The 18479-nt window shown below is 38.5% G+C and overlaps 1 protein-coding gene across 1 annotated transcript; it reads right to left on the bottom strand.

Annotated features, from left to right (window-relative positions):
• Nucleotides 1–6579: 6579 nt before the first annotated feature.
• LOC134563570 (tetraspanin-3-like) lies at nt 6580–7497 on the bottom strand. The gene has a single exon (XM_063421594.1). It carries the CDS (start codon nt 7481–7483, stop codon nt 6662–6664), a length of 822 nt encoding a protein of 273 aa, XP_063277664.1. The 5' UTR covers nt 7484–7497; the 3' UTR covers nt 6580–6661.
• Nucleotides 7498–18479: the final 10982 nt, after the last annotated feature.

The following is an 18479-nucleotide window of genomic DNA, read 5'->3' as shown; positions in this document are numbered from 1 at the left end:
CTTTTTAATCAGATCTGTATGTATATTGGTTTGAGCATGTGGCAGTTTAATTACCCTCTTGAATATGTGAAACACATCTTTGTCATATCTACTTATATCTGAAGAGAGCCATCCTATAACACTAATTAAAGAGGGATGATGACAATTTTTCCATACTCAAATTATGTCCCATCTGTCTAGTCATCCTCCTGTACACTCTTTGGATTAATTAAGGGTGGGGAAAGGTTGTTTCCCTGGAGTTTTGCCTAATGCAGGTTGAAAAGTCTGCTTTAAATAAGAAACGTACCAAATTCCTTTCTTTTGATCCCAGAGTAAAACACATGGCAGAGTAGAACAGAGTCCTTTGTTTTGCTGCACTCTGATCCGCTACTCATAAATTGCATGGCATCATGAGCCCAGTTCGTGCAAGTTTACTGAATCTAGCAGTTGGTCTGAAGGGGGATGAAGAAAGGCAAGAAAGTCACAGCTAGACACTGTCTTCTGATACCTGCACCCACAGTTGAAACCAATTTTATGTTGGTATGATTAAAGGAGACCACAGTACCAAAGAGGTGTGGGGTGAAGGCACAGCAGTTTTTCAGGATTGCCTTTTATCAGCATGAGAGTATTCTGCCCATAGCCATTTTCTTTAAGTATTTGAGACATCTACGTAAATTGCAAAACCTTTTGGTCTTGTTTTAGTCAGAAAAGTTTCAAAGAACTTATTCTTTTTAACAAGACTGGGTTTGCTTCGTCCTAAATTTACCTGAACAGATCCTGTTGTACATTTGAATCAGACTTCCCAGATGCCTAAGCCATTAATCTTCATGTAAACAGTAACTGAAAAAGCTTTTAATGCAGGGAGGGATGAACAGCCCTGAGGAGTCAGGACTGTATCAGGAAGGAGGAGATGGTACTTTTACTAGATGCTGTCGTATTCCCACACTACCCTCAGAGGACACCTGCCAGCTGATTTCACATGCCAAAAAGTGAAAAATGAGGCAGGAGAAGAGGTGCCAGCAAGGCCTGGGCTACCCAGGCCCTCCTTACACAGGTGGGCTGAGCAGGAGAATTATTTTGATCCACTCCTACTTTAAAAGCTTTTTCCACTACTTTTTCTTGTTGCTGGCAGTGGTGGTGGTTTAGGGGTGTTTTGGGCTTTGTTTTTTGCTTTGCCTGTTCCGGTTTTTGACTGTGTTTTTCTTCTTCCTTTAGATCAGACTGATGACAGTGTCCTTCACTCATAAGAATGCACTGTCACCAGAGATTTTATTATCTCAGAGAGTGACAGCGCCTTTACTACCCCCATTCTCCAGTTTATACAAGGCACTGGAACCATACTTTATGGAATTAATTTATAGAAATGACTACATGATATTAATTTAGGGTCATCAATTGCTTAGTCTATTCTGATCCTTTGCTTAGGCCAGGAGATAATAATGGCTATAAATTTGCATAAAACAGGGCCACTAAATATTAAAACTTCTAAAATAAATTTCTTTAATGGTGATCATATTTCATTGTCATTTTTCATATACACTATATAAACCTAGTTTTAATTTTAATATTTCTCCATGCCTAGTGTACATTTTTCCTTTTTATCCCCCTCTGGCCTAACACAAAGCTAAACAAGGTACTTACGAACACTTCACTTTGCAGATCATCTGTCACATGTTGATCCATTTTCCAAATTACATGATTAAAAAAACACAGCTCACCACACATAAAAGATTATTTACATGTATTTTTTTCTTATGGAATGTTGAAGCGCATCATTTTATAACTTTAAAATAAAATTTTCTGGGGAAGGTAATAAATTCAAACTGTGCTAAATTAGATTAGCATGGTGGCTAGATATTTCAGCAGTTGCTATGACATGAGGTTAAAGAAAGTGTTTTACAAACTTGAAATTTGATTGTGGGGAGTTTTTAAACCTCAAATTATTAACAGTATTGGACAACTATAATTACTGAGACACTGAGATAAAAAACTTCTTTTCCTTTTTTTTTTTTTTTTTTGTATAGTTGATGCTATTGTATTCACACTACTTCACTACTCCTTTCTCTCACTGTTTTCTCCTCTGTTAGAGCCCAACAGTCACAGTTTCTTCTCTTTGCTTAATTTCCTAATTTATCTTTTTGGGGTGTTTAACACAACCTTTAACAAACACTTACATTGTTTTCTATCTAGACCAAACTGCCCTGGAAAGAAAATGAGCTCTTCTTTAAGTGAAATTATAGAGGTTCTCTTACACAGACATTTTAGCTTACTCCTGCATGAAAATCCTTTGTAGAGCAGAGGGGAACCATACAAAAGACAAAAAAAAAAAATCAGGTTGGCTTTTTTTTTTTTTTACTTCTATCAGCCAAGGAACATTCTCCAAGTATCAAAAATAATACTTCCAGAAGTCCTAAAATCTGCTACCTTTTCTACCTGCACATGGTTTTGAGCCACTTGCACAGTAACTCTTGACTAAAATTTGGAATGCTGTTTTCTCCCACAAAGCTCTGCAAGTAATCAGCACAAAGTTGCACACTTAGATTCACTTTAGGATTCCATAGGCTCCTAGGGATTTAGCACTTGGCTCATAGAGTATTAAATAAGATACTGAAATATTCTGGCCACAAGAATACCAGAATTTAAGCAATAAATTGGTATTTGAGTCCTTGGACAAATACTGTTTCACTAAGTAGTGTGAAAAAAGATCATTTAATAATGGATCCTATTTCTAATATTTTTTATACCTCCAACCCAGCTCTACAATATGAATAGTTGAGTAGCAAAAGGAGACATTTAAGAGATATGATGAGGGGGGTTTTTTGCCTTAGTCAAGTATAATCACAAGAAAATGGACTAACAGAATAGTATAAAAAAATGTGACCCTGTTAACCACATAGAGGAGCTGAAATTGCAATCTCCCAGTCCAAAAGAGTCTCAATAAGATCTTCAAATGCAATTGTTTCATCCTGTTTGTCTGCAAAATAGAAAATCTAGTCTTGTAGAAAGATAATAAGGCATTTTGTTTTCATAATATGTTATTATGTTTCCTATAAGATTGCAATTTTAATACTCAGTTTCTCCCCTCGCCTCCCCACTGCTAAGCTAGTTAATTGGCAATCCTTTCCCCCCTGTTTTGGACATCTTACTAATTACCTTTACAAGCAATGTTTACAAGATCTTACTCATAAGAACAATGTCATAGTAAACCTGAGTCTTTGCTTTGAAAGCAATAGCAGCACTATTATTTAGTCAATACTAGAAAAGAAGTACATGGAGGAGTGGCTTCACTTGCAAACTCTTTTAAATAGTCCATCATTATAAGCATTTCCATGAATTTAATAAAAGTACCAATATCCAATATTCTGAACCTAATGTAATAAATGAAGGGTGATCATATTACCCAGTTTTAAAAATTGCTTTACATAATGTAATCACTTACCTGCTCTAATTGAATTTCACTTTACATCATTTAATAAATGAATGCTGATCATTTGACATAATTGAATAAGTAGTTCAGCTCATTTTCTGTACTTCTTAGGTCAAAAATTATTTGTGTCATCTTCCAGGATGGTATTAGGATATTTTAGAGTTAGTTTTTCTTCCTTCATTGCCCTGTGTAATTCCACCTTGTAGGAAGGAGCCTAAGCTAGCCATGCAAGATGAATTTTTCAAGAAAATACATAGTGCAACTCTACAACAGACTACAAAAGCCATAATTTCAATTAAAGAGTCATTTTAACTGATATAACAATATCTATGTGAGGTAGGAAGGAAGGGAGTCTTCAATTACCTTCTAGCAAATCCCAGATTTTCTATTTTGTGCTTTGTGAGACAGAATTTAATTTTGAACTGAAAAGACAAGACATTTGATGAAGAACAACTCATAATTCAGAAGCTGAATTATGTTCTACTCAGAGTTAAATCAAGCCATCATTCACAGTAAAGGAAGAAATACAGAGTTCTTGGAAAAAAGATAGATAGATAGATGGAAAGATAGAAAGACAGTTAAGAAAAAGCTGCTATAATGCTTTTTACATTTTAGAAACAATTCTACCTTTCTGACTGTTGCCTTCTACAAAAGATATCACAGTATAACCACCAATTCATGCATGGAATATATGGGTTATATATATGTTTTTATATATATATAACCCATATAAGCTCTAGAAAAGAATAAACACAGAACACATTTCCAGCTTTGCATTGGACATCAATTTTTCCTCTTCAAATCCAAAGTAACATAATTTTCAGAAATGTTAAGTTTAAGTCATCTGCTGCCTTCCTATACAGCCGCTAATTTTTTTAGATTATGGAAAACAGAATGAAGAATACAAAATTCATAGAATGCAATAGCACCCAAGGATTTATGTATCTTACAATACAGAAACAAAATGTACTTACTTAGAAATAGCACCAGTTTTAGTTCAAAAGAACTTATTCCTGTCCAGAAGTAAGTATTCAGAATCAAGCAGGCAAACATCAAAGCAGCAATAAATCTGTTGTTATTTCTTTACTACCAACCATTTATAGCTGGAGTATGTCTGCCTCATGCATCCTCACACTTACTACCAGGTTTAAGATATGCTCTTCTACAGGAAGGAATATGCAAGGGAAAAAATAACTACTAAAAGCCTTTTCATTTATTTAATGCCCAGTTAATTAATTTCATATTTATCTTTCCATTTTCTTAGTACAGTAAAAATAGAGAGAGTCATGCACGACTTTAACTTTTAGCAGACAGGAGACTAGATGAGGATATCCACAAAATTTACTCTCTTTAATCACCTTGAAATTATTACTTTCTGGCTAGTGGTGAAAAATATGGGCATTCCCCTCTAAGAGACCCTGTCTCAGAAATTGTGAAGGAAGTTGTAAAGTATAAGATTTGAGAAGAATAATAACCCCCTTAATAAAGGTAAATGGTGAAAGGGTACTTCACCCACTCCATTCTTCAACCTTACTTTCTCTAATAAACTCTTTCTCCCTGAACCTGTTGCTGCCATTTTTGCATTTTTTCATAGAAATAATTTGCATTACAAAGTATTTATGTGCCAGGTTACCACAAAGTCCCTATTGTGGAGCTTAACTGGACAAACTTCATTCATTGCAACACCAATCCCATGTGAAGAAACATGAAATGTCTCCTTCTATTATGTTACTCAAAGTCATAACAATTTCCTTTATTTACTTTGGAACATTCACTCTTTTTTTAAGAACTTCTGACATCCAATGAAGTCGTTGTTTTCCTTTACCTAAAGCAATACCTTAATTGTTTGAGGTAGGTCTGGAGGGAGTTGTTTGGATTTTTTGGTTGGTGTTTTTGTTTTAACTGGAGAAGCTTTGCAGTATATTTCATGTTTGATCTTCACATGGCTAATAATTAGCATGCAACAACTGAGCTAATGTCATCTGGTTTTTTCTTTTCTGCTCATGAAAATCAGTACCTGGTGATTTCGGGACTGAAATTTGCAGTCAGTTACCTGAAGTTTGGTAGAAAACTTAGAGCAATAATGATTGAACTATTATTTCAAGTGCTAAGGGAGCTGCCAGGTCCAGTAGCTTTTGTGACCCAGGCCTTTTCCTCGTTTCCAGTCCAGTAAAACCTAACGTGGTACAGCTTTAGGCCCTAGAGGTCCCCTACACACACTTACCAAAGGATAAAGCTGCTGGAGTGCCCATTCCCAGGTCAGCAGAGAGGCTTAAGACACTTTCCAAGCAGACACCCATACAGTGCAGGCAGAGCAGAACCTTTGCCAGCACCTCTCTAAACACCAACAGAACTGACATAAACAAGCTCATGAGCACCCCACATGCTAACTTACTCCCTTTCAGCACATGCAGGCTGGAGGGGGTCTGACAGAAAGGGGTAAAAAGGGGATTCAATAAGAAAAGCAGGCATACCTCAAGAAAAAGCAGCATATTGCTGGTATAATTCAAGCACGCATGTGACCCCACATTACTTTTCTGGCAAAAATAATTGACTCATTCCTTGCTCTGTCATGAAATAAATGAATGAATACAGACAGACTTTCTTGCTCTATTATTTGGGAATTGATCCTGTGCAACTCCCAAGACTGCTTTACCTCCTGCTGCACATCATTGTATTAGTTACTCTGTTGCTGTCAAACCCATTCAGATTGTACTCTCATGACACTTGAAAACCTGACATGGATTTTCACTGAAGAATAAGGTATTTCTTAAACCAGCATTGGAACAAGAAAAACAAATATGAAACTTGATCTAAAGGGCTTCTTACAGAAAAAAACAAAGCTTTCAACACAAGTTTGGAAGAATCTGCACATTAATTGCTGTCCAAGATTCTATTACAGTTTAGACTCAGTCCAAAAGTTCAGATCATGGCCTCAACATAAGTTGCCCTGAGACAGATATGCCTGTTCTTACTGCTTCCCCTGCACTCACATACAGTAGTTTTGTGTCTGCACATGCTGAAGACCTGTCTCTGGAAGATCTTCAGATGCAGAATGCTTCTTGAAAAAAAAAAAAAAAAATCTGTGGGAGAACTGATCTAATGTCACAACATTAAAGAAAAAAATATCCAGCAGTGATCAACAGTTTCAGTTTCATTTACATGCCTTTTTTTTTTTTTTTTTTTTATTGTCTTCCAATGCAACCATGAAGTAGTAAAAAGCTGAGGAAACTTGCAGCAGGTCTAGCAAAGCAGCTAGCACCTGTAGTCCTGTAAGAAGGTATATGAGTCCAGAATACGGAGTTCATGGAATGGCTGGTGTCTCATGAGGATGCCATTGCTGATGCCGGCCAAGAGCTCCAAGACGCTTAGCACAGTGCAAAACCAAAAAATGTACAGCATGGCAAAACACAACTGGCCTTCCAGCTTCTTTAGACAGCCTTCCTCAGAAAGCTGCTCCACATGGCCCAAGTCTCCCCTGCAGTGAGAATATTTCCCCTTACAGCAGCTTTCAGGGACGCAAGTTGGATGATACCAAGAAGAAGATGATGTCTCTAGCCAGTCTGTGTAGTTGTGGACCCCACAACACTGCAGCTTCCTCTGTATCACATCCACAGCACTGTTTCCAGGATCCTGGGAGCATGTCCAATTGTGCTGGTGAATAAGGTGACCCATAACACTTTCCAGCTGAGAAGCACTCCTAACACAGTAGGAACGTGCCAGAGCTGCTGAAGACATTTCTAGGCAAAGAAGGAGCAGCAGCAAGTACATGAGAGTCCCTTGCTGATTGCGGGAACACTTAACAGAGATAGAGACAGCCAAAACTCCAGCAGGCAGCAATATAATTGCAGTTGCAAGAGACAACCAACCAGGGAGAGACAAGTAAGACTCCTGAAACAAATATCTGTAGTTCTTGAACATCAGGATCACCAAAACTCCACCAAATGCCTGAGCTGCAGCAGTACCCCAGAAGATGAAACCTAGGAACCGCAGCAGAGATTGAGCAAAGGACCTAAGGTAAGCATCCTCATAACACCACAGGGATGGCAGAACAACCACTGCCCTAAGCCTCCTCATTCTGCTCACTCCAGCTAACCCTACCCCTCATCATCAACTTTTAAGAGGCTTCCACCCCACTTATCCAGGTGCAGCAGATGACATCTCCACCTAGAAACAATTTGCAAGAGAATAACTCTGACGAGCCTTCTTAGGACAAAGACCATGCCCTGCATCAGCTTAACCACATGCTGCTGCTGCAGCTCGTTCAGCACAGCCTGCAGAAACTAGGAAAGTAAGTGCCCAGCTTGTTATAGACAGTCCCATATGCTGCTGACATTGGAGACATTTGCACTTGAAGGAGGACAGCTGGAAGAAGGCTGCACCCCTTTCATGTGTGGAAGACCTAAATGCAGGGGAATAGTCAAAGTGGTAGCCAGCGCTTGCTTAGACTGCTTGGACTGTCCAATTCTCCTGCAGTAGCCAGCAACAAATGCGCAAGTCAGAGCCATCAACAAATGAATGATTTGAGCAGAGCTATTAAATAAGAAATTTCCACAGGTGACACTCATCTAGACTCATTACCCTCCTCAACACCTTTATCATTCATTCAATGTTATAAGGGCCGTAATGATGTTAATGATATTCTGCCCTTTTTTACTCAGCAAGGCTTCTCTGTAGATAGCTCAATTGCTCAAGACACCTGGATGAGAAATCCCTGCCATTTCACACTTGTACCCCTCAGGTTGCCAGTGATTTGACTGACTGCTGTAATGACTGAATACAAGCAGCAGTAAGTGCTATATTAACTTTTCCTTGTGTGTAAAGAAACTGAATTACACACCAGCTAAATCACTTCACAACAATAACAAAGGGAATTGATGCCACTTATCAGTACTATCAGAAGAATATTATTGCTCAAATTTGTGGTACGCATGAGCCATGCAGGATTGGAAAGCTGCATAAAGCTTGCCACAGGTGCCAGGAAGGCAGATCCCAATCCCAGTGATTCTGTAATCATCCTGATGAAGTCCCTTAAGGTCTCCTCAGTTTCCCAAAACTTAGAGCAAGACTAATGCAGCTTACATACATAAGGGAGAATAAAGAGAGATGATCCTCATTTTCAGAAACATGAGCACCTGCAAACCTGACAGAAAATCAGAATAATTTGGTGCTCAGATCTCTGGAACCCTGTTAAAGTCTCAGCAAAGCTGATGATCCCACATCTGCCAGACAGTTTACAAAAACCCACTGCTGATACAAACACTATGCAGACACAGATGTTGGGCGGATTCCCATGAAAATCTCTTTCTATATGCTGTATAAATGCTTGTACAAACAAGTTATTAAGGCTAATTATCTTGGAATGAGATAAATTGCTTTTATTATTTTTAATCTTTTCATTAACAGTAATTAACATGCAGCGATTAACTTGTTAAATCTTAACAAAATCCTTCTTTCAAAGCTGCTCCCGGATGTGTCTTCCTTCTCTGATGTCTGTATCTGCCCTCTCTTGTTCTGCCTGCTGCTACCCACCCCTCAGCTCTCCTGCTGTGTTGGTATTGCTGCCGTTCACTTATTCTCTTGAATGTTTTTTTCTCTGATTTCTGTCCTCTGCGTTAGAGAGACAGAGAAGGGGGGCAACAGAATTCCCCTTCACATCTGTGCACACATGGATTCTACACTGATTTGTTTCCACAAGGCAGAAAAAAATCAACAAAGTGTGAGGAAACATATCAGAAACACATCAGGAAATACTCTGAGGAGTACCAAATCCTTTTATTTAGCTTGCAAGTTTCGTAAAAAAAAAAAAAGCGTGTGACCCTACCTCTTGTCCTTTCTACCCTTTCCCATGCCTATAAAGCTAAATAAGATATTAAGAAATGAGCTACAACACTATTTACTTTTAGCCTATTCTACATCTCTGTTCATGGCAGAAAAAATAGGCCAGGGATCATATCTGATCACCAGTCCAACACGGGAATCAGAAGCATCAACCCTAAACATTGACTGGGAGCCAGTCTCCAGGCGGGAGGTCTCAGTGTCCTTGAGGGAAATGGGTCATACTCAGCACCACAGAAGAGGAAATTGCAGTGGTGGGGATTAATATTGGCAGGGTTCTCTAAAACCTCTCACCCTCTTTTTGCTATGCCAATGCATAAGCACCCAGGAAAAAGAAAGCTTCTGCTCAAAATGTAAGATGAAGGACAAGAAAGACCGAATTGGTCCCCGAAGTAACCAAAAGGCTAACTGGCACCGTCAATAGTACTGCCTTTGTGATGAGTCATTTTACCTGTGTGTGTGGACAAAGGCTTGAAAAAGCAACAAGCAGAGCTATCCATCAGGAGACTGTAATGTGACAAAGTGAATATAGGTATAACAGAATAGGAATGCTCTTCTGTTTTCTTTCCAGTGGTAAACAGCACAACATGATAAATGCTGTCCCTGTTCTCTCTGAAGTTGTTTCTGCTCATGAACTGATGTGTACTGAAATTCAAATGTAGGTGTAACAGATAATACACCATAGATAAACTATTTTCTGGAATTTTGCTGAAAGTATAATCCTTCAAGGTAATAACATGTCAACGGTATACGTTTTTTTGCATTCACTGCTCTAGAAAGCCATAACTGACATTGAACAGATCTGATATGCCCAGGAGGTCAAAGAGGTTCATTCTATCTGGCTCTAGGAGTGGGAGCAGAGAGCCATCAAGTCAATGTTTTGTTTGTGCAGATGACTAAACTCATTTTGGATGACACAGGCTGTCATACAGATTGGTCAGGGAGCACAGTTGAGCTGTAAGGGGCAACAATTCAAATCAAGATGGACAGCTAGTCTGGTCAGACTTGTGTGAACAACACAAAGCCTAGAGATGACCATGGCATCAAGGTATAGCTACACAATACCATCTTAGAATTATAGAAACATAGGAACATAATGTTTTGGGTTGGAAGGAACCTTACAGATATCTGGTGCTAGCCCCCCTGCCACAGGCAAGAAACCTTCCACTAGATCAGACTAGACAATCTTCTAAGCTTCATACAGGCCTCCTATAAAAAGAGACAAGATCTCAAAGCCATACCCTCAGGAACTGCTCTAGGTGTTCCAGTGGCACAGACAAACCCCAAAGTTGTCTCAGTAAAACAGCTACTTCCCCTACAATCCATGTACAGATGAAGATGGAGATGGTGAAATTAAAGCACTCAGAAGGAGGTTGGTTTTGAGGGGTTTGAACATTTTTTAAGGCCTTGTTAGATTAAGGCACACTTACAGCTCAAGATGTGCATTTAAAACCATTCTAAAACAGAAGGGGTTTTATCATTTTCCTCTACTCCACTTTTACATTAGGCTTCCCCACCACTACACACCTTCTTGATACCTCCGCTGGGTGAAAGCTGGTGTGTGACCCAGTTGGGCTGGCAAATCCGTAAAGAAAAAGCATAAATGGATATCATTGGTATCACTCCACCTTTCACTGGTCCCAATTCTGTCTGCTGGTGTTGGCAATACATCTTTCCCATGCAAAGAGAATTCACACACACTTTTTCCACTTCCCAAGAAAAGCCCTGACTGCATGTGAAGCGGCCACAATTAAATAGTAATACTTGAGGGGAGGGGAGAAGGAAACCAAAACCAAGCTTTGATTCTTCTCAATCAGGTTATTCAAGCTATAATAGGTACTCAAAACTCCACACAGCAGAAGAACTGAGTATCAACTGGAATCTGTTTCTGAAACACTGAAATCTGAAAAGTGTATTGCCTCTTTGAGAATAAAGAATACTCTTTTATGTAACACGGCTTATTACAAGATTATCCAGGCAGCCCAGATGGAAAAAAATAAAGAGAACCCTGTTTGGACCCGGTGCCTACAGTTGCAGCCATGCACAGCCAGTTTCCATAGTAATTAAAGTGAGATAATGCTGCCTTGCATGAGACTGATACCTCCCATGGAAGGATTGAAGCAAACAGATGTATGACTACCAGCTCCTATTCATGGGGAAAATGTACTCCACTCAAGAACTGATTTACCATTATGGACATGTTTGAATTCAAGTCTTTTCATTGTATACCCTGGCTACATTTATCACATCAAAAGTGGCCCTTTTTGTGATTGAAGAAGAACACCAAATGTTTTCAAGCTCTTATTTGGTTTTGCTTTTAATATCCCGTATATTCATTGGTGTTGAAAATACTCAGAATCAAATGTCAAGGGTTTGGTGTCTTCATGTATTTTCCTCTTTCTTTCCTTTTATTAACTAGACATTAAAAATGCAGACTAAAATCTTTTTTCTTTTTTAATTTTATTTTTCCCTTCCTGTTTTTATTTGCCAGTCTGGAACTGCTATGAAATACCTTGTGACTGGATAAATACAGACTATCAAACTACAAAAAAAGGAGGGGAAAAAATCACTTTCTGTATTTCTGTCAGAAATTGGAGAGCATTTTAAAAGACATAGGATGGTGAAAGAAAATAAATTAAAATTAGAAGAGAACTTCTGTTCTTTTTATTTTCTTTATTGCAGTTGGTAATTAAAACAGGTTTGAAGAAAAGGTACTTTGCAAAACCTTCAGGAAATTAAGGAAGGGCTGAACACCATGAAATTAAAGTCACCTTGGCATTTAAAGCATTTTGTGACTTGGCTTTCATTGTTTTCAAACATCTCTAGGTACAATACTACACATGTGAATGCAGTGCTCTCATTTGTGTTTGAGAACATATGCAAGGTTCCTGGGCATTTTCTGAAGTTATAAAAAGACTTTTAGTATTGAATATAGGCCCTTTAATCTTTAACTCATAAAAATGCTGACAGGTTTCTCTTCAGGGAGGAAGTGGGGAGAGCCTGCATGCATTATATGGAAGTTACTGAAGACCTGAGAAGAAGCTTACACTTGTCAGAACTCCTCATGAGTAAAGTTTGTTCTTTGTTGTTTCTCCTCAGAAAATGGAATCCTTGTAGAATGTTTTTTTCCTCAAGAGAAGACTTACATAAAACATTGGGCTGGAGCCCTTCTGGGCCAGCTTTCTCCTTTGTATTGCCCGTGGAACCTCAGCCAGACCTTAGCAACATGTAGCATTCTAGTTGTGACCTTTTCCCAACAAGTCAATGAATCTAACTGCACAGTCATAAAGCAGCAAGCTGTGAATAAAAATTTGGAAATCTTTTTTCATATTGATACTATAAAATCTATATACAGCACCTGATACAGGTCTTTCAAATTAATTTTCTTATAAAATGTTAAGACCAATCAGTCTCAGCATCCTAAATTACAGAGGTACTTTTACAAATGTTGCCTTTGGGTACTCTGTTTACCAGACAATGTAGATCTATTAATGCTCTTTGAGCTCCAAAAACCTCAGTCTTAAGTCATCAGGGTTTATTACAACATGGAAACTTGGATTCCAGTATTTATATCACAAGGCAAACCTGGACTCACTATCAGTTTGTTCTTGAGAGCACTGCAGCAGTTATGTACTGGTTTGTTATTGGTTCCTGTAACTACTCAAACTAGGCTGTAGAGGAGAGATTCAGCATGATCACATGCAAAAAATTCTTGATTACACTTTTACTTGAGCAGCAACTTAGGAGTGAAAAAAAAAACCCCATTGTAGCAGCAAGGATGTTATGAGCACAGGACTACTTCTGAAATATTTTTTCTGTCCAAATACACATACAGCAACTTCTTTAAGAGGAGAGCATTGGATTATCTTGGTGTGAGCATCTCGCAGAGCACACACAAAAGAATGGAATTTGTGCAGCTTGTGCTTCCTTAACTCATTGGCAATATTTTGAAGGGTGTAGGTTCTTCTGCTGAATTACTGAATCATTCTTCAGCTCATTGACTGAGGGAAAAAATCAATTAAAATATTCATTTTGGTTTAATCTGAATTGTTAAAAGGTCACCTTTTCCACCAAGAAAGATATTAGCAAAGAACATTTTCAGCTTACAAGACAGCTGAAAATTTAGACAAATGAAAGTAAAAGGAGTATTTGATAGGGTCCTTGTCTCTTTTTACTGGAGTAGTATTAAGTATATCAGTATCACATGTAATGTTCATCTCATACCAGATTTTATAGTGACTATACAAGAGAATTTATTTTTATTACCTTTTGTAAGTCATGATATGAGCATATAAAATGTCAACTTTGTCAGAATTAGTCTTAGGGCACATTTCAAAGAAGTGGAACCAATTTTAATGGGATTTTTATGCATCTCCATTCAGATGAAATGCAGGATTTAGAAGGAAAAACATCAAAACCAAAGATAAATGCAATTGATTTCTGTGCTCTATTTCTATCTCCAATCTCTCCACCAAACAATTGTCTTCAAGAGGTATTCTGCATTTAAATGGAGATGCTGTCATTGACATGGAAAGGTCTATTATTTTTAAAATCATATAAGCATCTAAATAAAAAATAAAGCAAATAAAAGAAAATATATTTGAACATGGAATGTAACAACACATTTAAGGGAGAAAATGTGAATGCATTCCACTACCAGGAATGATGTCTCTGCTAACTTCCAGACCAATGACAGGTAGAACAACAAGGCATTTTCTTGGTAGGAGTCATTTTATTTATTTCAGAATTTAGGTACTCATCAAAGCTTAATTTTCAAGCCAAACTGCTGGGAACCAGGGGCCTTTTCAGAGTTTCCCATAATGCTGAAGTCCAATTATATATTCCAGTACTCTAGAAACATCTTACTCTTTCCCACAGCATCTTGAGCAATCACCTTCTTCAGCATCTTCCAGCAGAACTGGGCTCTGAGATATGTTCTGCATGAGAAAGCCCAGGAGAAACTGCTTCCTTGCCTACAGCACAGTCTGAGGCAATTTTCCTCAGTACAGATAATGGTCCTGAGTGAGTACCTGCTCCAGCATGAATATCCACACCAATATAAACCAAGATGTAAGTATTCCCATTGTCACCAGTCAGATAAAAATCAGAAACTCAGTGTGAAGCTGACAGGTGACAAGGGAGGAAAGGATTTGTAGGAAAAATTGTAGGTAGGTTTAGACAAATTCCATTCAATGGTGTTACCAATGAAACGGACAATGATGAAGAGCATGGTTGCTGAATCAGGAAAAAGCTACCAAAAACACTCAAAAAAGAAAAAGCATTAACTGGATTTTTCTTCTTTGATCTCCTTCCAAAATTTGTTTGGGTACTCTCTATAACAAAAGAAGACAATATCCACTTTTCCTGATTTGCATTGTGGAAACAATTGCTCAGGGACTGAATAGAAAACTGCCCCATAATCTTGGTGGCAACTGTGGCCTTCCTTTTGTACAGAATGTAGTGCCAGGTTACTCCAGGCTGCCCTGAGCTTTCATCCAAAACAGAGCAGTTAGGTATTACCTGAACTTTCATTCCCACCACCACCCCCTCATCGAGCACAATGTGACACCGTGCCCACGACATTCAGGCAAACTCGTGTTTCACGCTACTAGCAGGGCAGCCTTGCAACTCCTTCTACACATTTCTCCTCCCTCATCATTCATTTGCAGGTGGAGAATTGGAGAAATACTGGAGTGGCACAGGAATAAGAAGCATTGGAGGTAGATAGAAATCCATTACTTTAGGGAATTGAATAGACATTTTTGACAAATGATCAGGCACAACCAACAGTCAGACAAAATAAGTAGTTAGGCAAAAATGTTTACTGTGAATCCCAGTCGTAGAGAATTTTCACAGTAGTGTGAAATTTTAGGCAGAGAATCTTTGAAAAATGCTCTGGTCTAAAATCCTCACTGTGTGGTCCAGATCATTCACAGGGAGGTGAACTCTGCAATTTCACTTCACTGGCAGCCATGTAGGCCTCCCCACACACAAATGTGGATGGGCAGGAACTCCATTCAACAGCAGTCCCCAGAGTCATGGAGGGAGACAGGACCTCAGGAGCAAGACTGAGGTCCAACCTGTGTCCTGAGGGCAACACCAATGGAGGTGACCAGAACAGCATCATTTTCTCCACATGCCATGCTGACATATTTCACCATCAGTATGTTCACTTTAGAAACAAAGTGGTGTTTACAGACCTGTGGAATGTGTAAGAAATTTATTGCAGGAATCTAATAAGAGCTCTAGTTTCCAGAAACCATGGGACTCAAAGGGAGTGGAGCTGACAGAAGCTTCTGAAAAGACAGTTTGTGAAGCAGGGAAGGGGCTACAGCTGAGACCACAGACCTTCCTGGATTAGCTTTGGCACAGCCTGGCTCTCAGTGTCTTCCCTTCCCCTATGTACAGAGGCTCTACAAAACACTTTCCTCCTGTGCAAACACCCAAAGGAAGATAGGACATAGTGTGGGGGGCGGGGGGGGAAATGGAACCAAATTCCTCTGTGGTTGTTGCATTCCTAAGAGGAGCAAGCAGCTCTTATTCAAATATTTAAAGCTTTCTCTGCCCTGGATGTTTGCATAGGTTTTGCCAAGTGGCAGCTCCATTCATTTTAACATAAAAATGTGGTGTTGCTCAACGTGTCTTTAACAAGTACCACTTTGACAAATGCTTTTGATAAGCCTTAAAAATACTGAAAAAGCTCATGGAGTGATGACAGTCCATCGCCCTGACCAGCATGATAACAACTGTTGCTGAAAATCACAGTTTCTTTAGATTTAAAAGCACTGGAATAAGGGTAAAACCTTCTAAATAAACATGCATTCTAGGTTTGTATAGTTTCAGCCCAGATAATTAAATGCTTTATTTGTAACAAATGCTAATACATCTTACCAATATCTTCTTTTTAATTAAAAATATCTTCAATATTGCATAGGTTGGATTCCAGAAGAATGGCAACTGTAGGATTTGGCATCATCATGTTTCAATATTGTTCTTTTAATGAGTAATGATTAAATGTTTGCAAGTGGCTAGTAGTAAAACTTCCTATAAAAATATGCTGTCCCTGCAAACAACTAGATCTCAGTTACCATGCCTCTGTTTCAGTGCCCTTCTGGACAAATTTACAGGTAGCAGTAAAAAGTAGAAGTCAATTGAACAAAACATTCAGGTGCCACAGAGATGAAACCAGCAGGAATAGAAGGCAATAAAATGAGCTTCAATAAATGAAAAAGCCTGCACTCAGAGAGAAATACGAACAAGCACCTGATGACACAGAGATAACCCAGAAGCCAAAACTGGCACATTAAAACAGATCTACTGTTTTTCTCAGTCATGTTCTCATACTTGCAAGCCACTCTGAGAAGGCAGAATGCAGAAAAAGATACAACTGAAAAATAAAAATAAATTGGAATATACCAGGAATTTCAGAGTTGGCAGAAAGGGTCCAGGTTAAGACTCTTTGACCAAAAGAAGAAATTCTTTATGAAAAATGAAATTTGAAGGCAATCCGTTAATAAATAATTTAATAATTAATGATTAATAATTAATTTAATATTTAATAATAAATATTAAATATTTTTCCTAGCCTAGAAAGTTAATATTTTCATTAATTTAAGTAGGACTTGAAATCATAGCCTAGAATTTCAGATTTCAGGGGCAAAATAATTTTTTTTGAATAATTTTTTAAAGAGTTCAGGGAAACTCCAGAGATATTACAAAAAGTTTATTTTGTACTTCCTTTACTTCAGACTTTCATTTAAGAATTACCTTTGATTTCCAGAGTCTTTTTTAAAGTACCTTATGTATTATGATGTAACTCAAAGCAGTGGTTTTAAGGGACTGGAACAGTTTTATGCAACAGTCTCCCTAGAGAATTTCAAGGTATCTTGCTTAATATTTTTTTTCCTGAATGAAATCAGATTTTCCAAAACACAGAGTGTTTTGGAAAGGTAATTTTCAAGGTAAATGCAGCTGAAATTTTTGAACCCTTTCTAATCTCTCTGTAGGCAGAAACATGTATCTTAAACAGATCTGTACAAACAAATTCAGAAACCCTCCCTGGAGGATATGTGCATAAAAGAACTAGCAGTTACCTGTGGAAGTCGAGACAGACATGGCACTCAAAGTGCTTCATTAAGAACATCAGAAGGTTCCAAGCATCAGCACCTTGCTATTTAAAAGCCTCCTACACATTTTCTCTGTAGCTTCCCAAGGGAAGCTAAACACAATTCTGGCTCTTTCTCTCTTTCTTCCCCAGTTCTGGCTCACTTCTTCCTGTCCTTAGCATGGCCACCTAACCCTGTCTGTCCATCATACATCATCTGACCCTTTCTGTCCCTTGCATGACTTCCTGTCCCTTCCTCCGCACAGCCAGCAGGAGCCATCAGGGTCCAAGTGACTCCCTCTCAGCTAACTCACTCCTTATCACCCCCATAGCTGGGACGGCCAGGCTGGTCCCACTATTGGATAATAAACACAGCTGCAATATATCAAGGGCAAGATTGCCTTCAGCACCATCTCCATCTGCCTCCCCACAATTCCCCTTTTATTATTTTTAAATTATAAAATGGAATATTTCTAGAAACACATGCTTAGATAAGTTGACATTATAACATACAAATATTGTCTCCAGTTTCTTCTGTAAGTGGATGCATTAGGCACAGAGCAGAGTGGGGGCAGAGGATTCTTCCAGCTCATTACACCTCTTGCCCTCCTCTCCTGGTGTCTTCTATCCTCACAGCTTCAGAATATTTTGAATTGTATTCACCTTCAGTACCAGTTAGAGTTCATCCTTATTTCTAGATTTTTTTTCTTTTTCCTTTGTTTTTCATTGTTTCTAATTTTTTATTCAAAAGGTCAGCTATTCTTTTTGCATCTCTATATATATTCCCCAAGAATACTTTTCTTTGTTCCTTGGTAGAAGTAAAACTTAACTGTAGGATTGGCTCTGATATCAGCAGTCTGACAGGCCTGCCCGTGTGTCTGGAAATCTATTTTTCCAGCTTTTACATTCCTTTAACAGCCCTTGCAAATATCTAAAATTCAGGAGAAAAATTTTGGCAAGGTCCACACCAAGGAGCATAAAAATCAATGGCCCAATTATCTTTTCCATTCAGAACTTTTTCTGTGAAACTCTGAGGGGTGAGGTCTACAGACACCTGTGGTAAATATCCCAGTGCCCAGCCTTGGAGTAAGTAGGCTATGCTCATCCATAATATTGATGAGCCCTGTTTGA

This window comes from Prinia subflava, chromosome Z (assembly GCF_021018805.1).
Source record: "Prinia subflava isolate CZ2003 ecotype Zambia chromosome Z, Cam_Psub_1.2, whole genome shotgun sequence".
NCBI classification, from domain to species: domain Eukaryota; kingdom Metazoa; phylum Chordata; class Aves; order Passeriformes; family Cisticolidae; genus Prinia; species Prinia subflava.
The sequence above is the reverse complement of the archived record's forward strand: the minus strand, read 5'-3'. Positions and strand labels throughout refer to the sequence as shown.

Bases quoted from the DNA above. Each gene is read 5' to 3' on its own strand.
- LOC134563570 (XM_063421594.1), bottom strand. From the start codon at position 7,483: ATGAGGAGGCTTAGGGCAGTGGTTGTTCTGCCATCCCTGTGGTGTTAT.